Here is an 8,264-nt window from a genome sequence, read left to right as displayed (position 1 = left end):
AAAATAGACGAAAAACTGTTATGTTTGACGGAAAAAAATTTTGAAAAGTGATTTGTGTATTAATTTTTTTAGGAACTAAAATATCCGCTTTTAAAATTTTTGAGAACTGATTTAGATAATTATTCCGTTAAAAAATGAACTGAAAACTAATTTATCTCTATCAAAATAAAATCTTACAAATATTTGTGTATTAATTTTTTAAAAAACTAAAATATTCGTTTTTAAATTTTTTTGAAACTAATTTGAGTAATTACTCTAATAAGAATAATAATAGATTAAGATAATAAAAATTATTAATTCCTTGTTTTTGGCCGTTTATAAAAGCAGAAAACAAACAATTCAAAAACTAAAATAAATATTTTTCTATAACCTAATCCTCGATTAAGTTTGAATACTACTCTCTCTCTTGCTCTCTCTCAGGTCGAAGAACTCTTCAACGCGGCACATTCCTCTTGCTTGCAAAAATTGTTTTCATTGTTCTTATCCTCACCAGTCAAATTAAAGTATGCTCTTCAAATGCCAAAGCTCTCTCCGTATTCTGTTCCCCATTCCGTTCTCCGTCTTTGCTTCCCTTCAACTTCATCCCTGCACTGTCACTCTCAGCCCCAATCACTTGATGAAGCTGTTGATTCCTTCACTCGCATGCTCTCTATGCGTCCTCCTCCATCCATCATCCAATTCACCAAGATTTTGGGATCTCTTGCCAAGACCAACCATTTCCCCACCGCCATTTCCCTTTTTCAGCAATTACAAGCCAGGGGAATCGCTCCCAACTTATTTACTTTGAGCATCGTAATTAATTGTTGTTGCGGCATGGGTCGTATCACGCTTGCTTTCTCTGTACTGGCTAAGATTTTCAGGATGGGTTTTCAGCCTGATACGGTAACATTGAATACACTCATTAAAGGTCTCTGTCTCAGTAGTAAGGTTGAAAAAGCACTGCACCTTCACGAGAGAATGCTGGATCAAGGATTTCAGTTTAATGAAGTCACTTACGGGACCTTAATCAATGGACTCTGTAAGACCGGACACACAGCAGCTGCTATTCAAGTGTTGAGAAAGATCCCACACCACCCACGGTGTGGGATTGTTCCTAATGTGGTAATGTACAGCGCAATTATTGATAGTCTGTGCAAGGATACACTTGTAAGTCAGGCTTTTCATTTATACTCTGAAATGCTTGCTATGGGAATTTTTCCCGATGTTATCACTTACACTACTCTAATTCATGGACTGTGCCTTGCGGGTCAACCAATGGAAGCCATTGATTTACTAAATCATATGATGCTGAAAAACATTATTCCAAATGTTTGTACGTATAGTACTTTGATTGATGGACTATGTAAGGAAGGAAGAATCAAAGATGCTAACACTGTGTTTGCTGTTATGATAAAAAAAGGTGTGAAACCAGAAGTGGTTATTTATAATAGTTTAATGGATGGATATTGTTTGGCTAGTGAGGTAGATAAGGCAAAATATGTATTCAGTACAATGGCTCAAAGTAGAGTGTCTCCTGATGTTTGGAGTTATAATATCATGATTAAGGGATTGTGCAAAAGTAAAATGGTTGATGACGCCTTGAATCTCTTTGAAGAGATGTGTTGCAAGAACATGGTTCCTGATATGGTAACTTACAATACCCTAATTGATGGCTTGGGAAAATCAGGAAAAATCCTTTGTGCTGAGAAGCTTTTTCAAAAGATGCATGATAGAGGTCAACTTGCTGATATAGTGACTTATAATTCTTTGTTGGACGGGATGTTCAATTCCAAACAACTTGAAAAGGCACTAATGTTATTCAATCAAATGAAAGAGAGTGGCATTGATCCAGATATATATACATACAACATACTTATAAATGGCTTGTGCAAAAATGGAAGATTTGAAAATGTAAGAGAGATTTTTCAAAATCTTTTCATTGAAGACTATAAACCAAACACGTGGACACACAATATTATAATCAATGGGTTTTGCAAAGAGGACTTACTTGATGAAGCATTGGCATATTTGTCAAAAATGGAAGCCAATGGTTCAACAGATATATGTACGTACAATATAATTATTGATGGCTTATGGAAAGGTAGAAGATTTAAGGATGTTCATCAGATTTTTCAAAAGATTTTTCTTAGAGGCCATCATCCAGATATCTGGACGCACAATATTATGATCAACGGGCTCTGCAAAGAGGGATTGCTTGATGAAGCATTGGCATATTTGTCAAAAATAGAAGACAATGGTTACTCAACAGATATATGCACGTACAATATAATTATTGATGGCCTATGTAAAGGTGGAAGACTTGAGAATGCTCGCCATATTTTTCAAAAGCTTTTTCTTAGAGGCTATCGTCCAGATATCTGGACATACAATATTATGATCAACCAGCTCTGCAAAAAACGCTTGCTTGATGAAGCATTGGCATATTTGTCAAAAATGGAAGACAATTTTTGCTCAATAGATATACGCACGTACAATATAATTATTGATGGTCTATGTAAAGGTGGAAGACTTAAGAGTGCTCAACAGATTTTTCAAAAGCTTTTAGTTAGAGGCGATCGTGTAGATGTTTGGACATACACTATTATGATCAACGAGCTCTGCAAAAAGGGCCTGCTTGATGAAGCATTGGCCTTAAAGTCAAAAATGAAAGATGCTGGTTGCTCTCCGAATGAAGTAACTAACAAAATAATCAGTCATTATTTGAAAAATGTAAAAATGACAAAGCGGAGAAACTTCATGAAATGATATCTAGAGGGCTATTGCAAGGATAAAAGTAGTAAGATCCTGCTTGTTAGACATCAGAAAATGTTGTTTGTATCTCTTTCTTGTTGGAAGTATATTATAATATAAATTCTTATTGTAGTCTAATTGTATTTATTCATAATTGTAAATTATTCCTATTACAAGTCAAAGTAAAATGTTTCTCTACATGAAAAACCATGTGAAAACTCCAATTAAAGGAATAGGGACTTACTGTTTGGTGTTGTATACTAGCTATCATTTAGATTTACTTAAAGAGTTAAGACTTTTTATGTATTCCCAACGTGTAGGAATTTAATTTTTGTTTTAAAATTAGACAATTGTAGTTTTTTTTAAAGGGGTAAAAATTGTTGTTTTAATTTATGTAAAAATTCTAATATATTTATTATGGTATTCTGATTGATGATTTATATAGTTCTTAATCAATTTTCTAAATCTTTGCTTATTGGGTATTAGACTTGCATAATTAGACTGAATATGCCTAAGGAAAGTTATGTGTAGCAAAAATACTTGGGTCACATCAAAGGAAAGAATGGAAAGATTAGTAAAGAAAAAGAATTTAAAAAGTCTAAATTTTATCGACTTTGATGTATGTGTGGGTTATATAAGGAAAAACAAACCAGATAAAGTAAGTCTAAATTTTATTGACGTTGGTGTATGTGGATTTTTTTTATGCTCTATCTTTTGATTAGGGGTGTGCATGGGTCGGGTGAAACCGGGTTGATGTGATCTAGACCCGATCCGAAATATATACCGGACCTATTTATTAGACCCGAACCCGGCCCTAAACCCGATGAAATCTATACACTTTCGGGCTACGATTATACCGGGTGAAAACCGGGCCGTTAACATTACATTACCTTGATACCTTCTTATAAGCTAGCATGTGAAAATATCCAAATTTTCAAGACTCCAACCATTATTTGACATGATAAAATTCACTTAGAAAAATATAACAAGAACCAACTATTCTCTAAAATTAAAGCATAATCATAATCAATACTAATATTGTCTAATAACACCAAATATTTAAATCAATATAAATAACACAATATTATGCATTAGTCTAAAATCATATGTATTTTAAACATAAAACATTAACTTATAGTTTTATAATAACTAATAACACAAAATATTAAGGTTTACAATACTTAAATTCCATATAAGAATTGCCATCATCTATCACTAATAACACAAAATATTAATTTTGTATGATGACCGGGCCACCGGGCCGACTTCGGGTGACCCGAGCCATGGCCCAGACCTGACCCGAAATAATGACTGGGTCTATTTTTGAGACCCTTACCCGGCTCTAGACCCGGTGAAATCATACCAAAATAGTCCCTAAAGTGTTCGGGGCCGGGCCAGGTTTTCGGGCCGGGCCGGGCCATGCACACCCTTACTTTTGATAGAGAAAAATATTTTATCATTTTTATTAATGAATTTTTACGTTATGGATATGTCTATTTTTTAAAAAAAAGTCTCAAATAGTTGATGCTTGATAGAGTGGAACTGTTCTTGAAATTTATATTACAGAAGTTGAAAAATAATTAGATAAAAAAAAGTGAAAGTTGTTAATTCAAATAGAGGTGGTGAATATATAAAAAAAAAATTATGAAACAAGACAATGTCAATGTTATTTGCAAAACTTCTAAAAAGACATTGCATATGTGCATATCACAACAAAATGATGTGGCAGAAGAAGCGTACTCAAATGGATATAGTTAGAAGTATGATGAACAATTCTTGCAAATCAGTTTAGGGTCTTGTGATCCTGATAATACGCAGGCTGAAGTCCTGGCCTACCGAACCTCGGTCAGTCACTCTAATTCACCTCTTAAGAACATTGACTTTAGGTTGAAGTCAAATTCTTGTTTGTTAAGCCACTGCTGCTGTTGGATGAGAAGATTTTGGAAGACATAAGATTGATGATTTCATTGTTTTTAGAGAAGTATAAGACTTGCATGGAATTGTGCAAAGAATTTTCGATGCGGAAATGATGCGTCATTTGCATAATCTTGAGCATAGAGGGTATAAAATCTACCTTAGGATAAAAAAGGTAGGACTGAGGAATGATAAAAGGGATGAAACTAATGATCAAGGAATGTGCTTAGATAGTTAAATCTTATTTTGCCCTAATTCATGCATGTTCTTTGAGATAAAGAAGAATTTCATTAAAAAGAAGATTAGAAAGAGATTGGAGGAGAAGAGACCCTCCATAGGAAAAAACAAGAACTAACAAAAAAAAAAATAATAATAATGTGTTTTACCTTTAACCTTCCTCTCACCCATGTGTAATGACATGGATAGCAAATCATGTATCTGCCTATGTGGTAGGAATATAGAATCTTCATATCATTAATGTCATGAAATTACTCATCCCAAAAACATAAGTTGATAGGAGAAGACAACATAAATAATTATATCTCTAATATTTTCCTTAAACAAAAGTTTGTTTTAGTTTAGCTTGGTTTTTGCTTAAATCTTCTTTTCTTCTTTTATTTGCTTTATGCTTTTATTTGTTGGCTCACCAATAATCGAACTCTAAATCTTTTGGATATAGAACTTTGATCATTGATACCATGTCATAATACCACTCTTCCTAAAATTTAAACCGATAAGAGAGACAATATGAATGGTTATACCTCTCTAACAGTTAAATACATTTAGCATTCTAAACAATGCTGTTTTGGTTGACAATTCCAATATTATTCAATTTCAGCATTTTATGAATCTGATTAACTTCCTAGACATTAATTGACAGTTTAGAGTATAAAAAATTGATTGGCACCTTGATAAGAAGAAACTGGAAACTATCCTCTTAGATAGTTAAGGTTATATTTAAGTTTTGGTCAAATATAGTTCTGCATCAAGAACGGTCTTTCTGTTTCTGGATATTTGGGAATTGCTCTGATAAAATAATAGTTACATATTTTTCAGAAAAAAAAGGAACTTTTATTGTTCTGACCTGCATATTTTAACCTTTGTTCAAAAGGCCTATTAAGTTCACCTTGTTTACTATCAAAATTTCCATCATTTGTCACGCATAAATTATTGGTAAATGATACGGCGTTATGGCTAGCCTAGTCTACTCTGTACTTTGTTGGGCTGGTTTCCTCAGGGATGAGACTCTTACAATTTGAAATAGTGTGGTAACTTTGTTGTAAGATCTTCGGTTATATACTTTTGCATGTAGTTTTCCCCTTCGTAGAAATACATTTGGTTTTAATTTCAGTTATTGGTTCTACACACTAGAGGGATTAGTACTCATTTAGAGGGCTGTTGTTTTCGATGGTCTTGATATTGAATGAACTATTCCTATGTCACTTGGTTTACTTGACTCTATTTTTGTACTCTTTGGGATTTTAACCGACTCAACCTCTTCTAGAATGCCTTCGCTAGTCGATCTGCAAGGAACACCGTCCTCAGTTACATCCTTTTCAGTTAATAGGACTTAGTTTGGCATTGGCATTAGAAGTGTGTATTTATTATAACCTGGAATTTTGTGTTTGCTTTTTGAGAATTCCACTTAACTTGCCTGAATTTCAGTACATGTAATAAAAATATCCTGCTTTATGTCATCCCCTGCCGCTTGGTGAAAGGGCAGCAGTATACCGGCTCTGATGTGTAGCAATCAATTTTGTCAAGATTGATGATGGAAGGTAACTGATATTGAAGTTCTACTATTTGTTATATAGGCAAAGTAGGAATAATTGCTTTGTTGAAGTGTTATATACTCCTCTTTCTTTTGTGGCAAGTACTTCATCAAGAAACCTTGATTCCTCTCATGCACATGCAAGATCTCCTTCTTGGACTCAAGGGATTAGTTCCCCTGCCGTGAGCAGAATGAAAGTCAAAGATGTATGCTATACTTGAAAGTGGACAACAAACAAGAGACTCAGGTTGACGAAAATCTCCGGAGCACTTTGCTCTATAAGATTTGGTTACATTCTTTTGTTAGATGGTGTTATTTATAATTTTATACATATAAATTCACAGGTATTAACTAAAATTACATTTTGGTGGCCTATGTTTTGCATTCAGGATCTTATGTGGAGTTTGGTACTCTTGATCATAACTAATTGTGTTATTCCTACTCAGTAATACATTCCATATCTATCTTAAAATTCAAACTGTATTTTCAACAAACAAATTGTACATTCTGTCCATATCTATCTTAAAAAATAATTTAAAAAAAAAATTCTTAGCTCAAACAAACCTTAAGAAAGTTCGACATTTTTATCCACTTTACATTAAAAACCCATCTTTTATTTCCATTTCTAGAGTCATAACTCCCAAAATTATTTCCAATCCGTTCATGAACACTAAATGATAATATTGCTTTTAGTGGTAATTAAAGCTAAGGTGGAAAGTTGAAAGCAATTTAGAAAAACAAATGTTTTATGCAGTCTTGAGTAGCTGCTTGATCATTAGAAGAGCATCATTCACTAGATGGCCCAACTTTCCCCCATTTTATACTCAATGTTCATGGGACCATTACTCATTTGAAAAGATCATGAAGACAAAGATTATTGCATGAGCGATATTGAATTGAAGGAGACATGAGGACTGAGATTTGAGGCTTCCTATGTAAGTTTAATCATGTGAAGTTGTAATCGTCATGCCCGTGGTTTTTTCGGTCTTTGCACATGATATATATATATAGGCAGGCATTTAACATATAAGACAGCTCCCAACAATGCAAATGAAACTCAGATAGGTTCTTAATATTTTACATGGACGTACAGAGTATTGTTTTAATTTTTAAAATTTAAATTAAGTTTTAGTTTAGTTATTAACATTTAAAATGTAGCATTGGACCGGTGATTGATATGGCTTTGTCCCTTGGAAAAGGAATTCCGAAATATTTTTGAGTTGCAACGACAGTCTATTCCCTTCATCATTAGTGGCTCTAGGATTCCCCTTTCAATGGGTACCTTTAAGATTAATTGTGATGCTAGCTATCCTGACAATGGTGCTCGAGTTGGTTTTGCTTGTGTTAGCAGAGATTGGAAGAGAAGGTGGCAACGAGGCTGTCTAGGAACAATTGAGAGTCGTAGCATTTTGCATTTGGAGAGGCTTTCTTTTAGCATGGAACTCGGGACAAAGAGACATTATATGTGAGATAGACTGTGTGGAGACTTTTACTATTGTCAATAATTTACAGGATTGCTCTGGGTTTATTGATTCTTTGGTGTTAAAAATCTGAGATATCATGTCTTGGAAATGACGTGCTGATCTCCAGTTGATCTTGAGAGATGTAAATACAGTAACAGACATCATGTCAAAGACTGCAATGAGGACCATTTCTCCTCAAATGGAGCTTCCGTTGCCTTGGAAGGAGTTTGAGAGTAATATTCAGCAGAACTGTCTTTTTTAAGCAATTTCTTATTTATTTTTTCTTTCTTAGTTATTATTTATTTTCTTTTAAATCACTCAAAAAAAAAGGTTTTGTATATTTTTTTAAATATTTTATTTCGTTATAATTTTATCTTTTGATCAAA

General features: G+C 33.5%; 1 protein-coding gene across 1 annotated transcript in view; it reads left to right on the top strand.

Annotated features, from left to right (window-relative positions):
* The window catches only part of LOC107644186 (putative pentatricopeptide repeat-containing protein At1g12700, mitochondrial), an 8,797-nt gene extending 5,929 nt beyond the window's left edge, over positions 1–2,868 (top strand). The window contains exon 3 of the mRNA XM_016347993.2: positions 421–2,868. Coding sequence (XP_016203479.1) covers positions 517–2,745 — 2,229 coding nt within the window. The 5' untranslated portion in view covers positions 421–516 and the 3' untranslated portion in view covers positions 2,746–2,868. The remainder of the gene's footprint in view (positions 1–420) is intronic.

The sequence above is a fragment of the Arachis ipaensis genome, chromosome B05 (genome assembly GCF_000816755.2).
Source record: "Arachis ipaensis cultivar K30076 chromosome B05, Araip1.1, whole genome shotgun sequence".
Lineage (NCBI taxonomy): Eukaryota > Viridiplantae > Streptophyta > Magnoliopsida > Fabales > Fabaceae > Arachis > Arachis ipaensis.
This window is presented reverse-complemented; position numbering and strand designations above follow the sequence as displayed.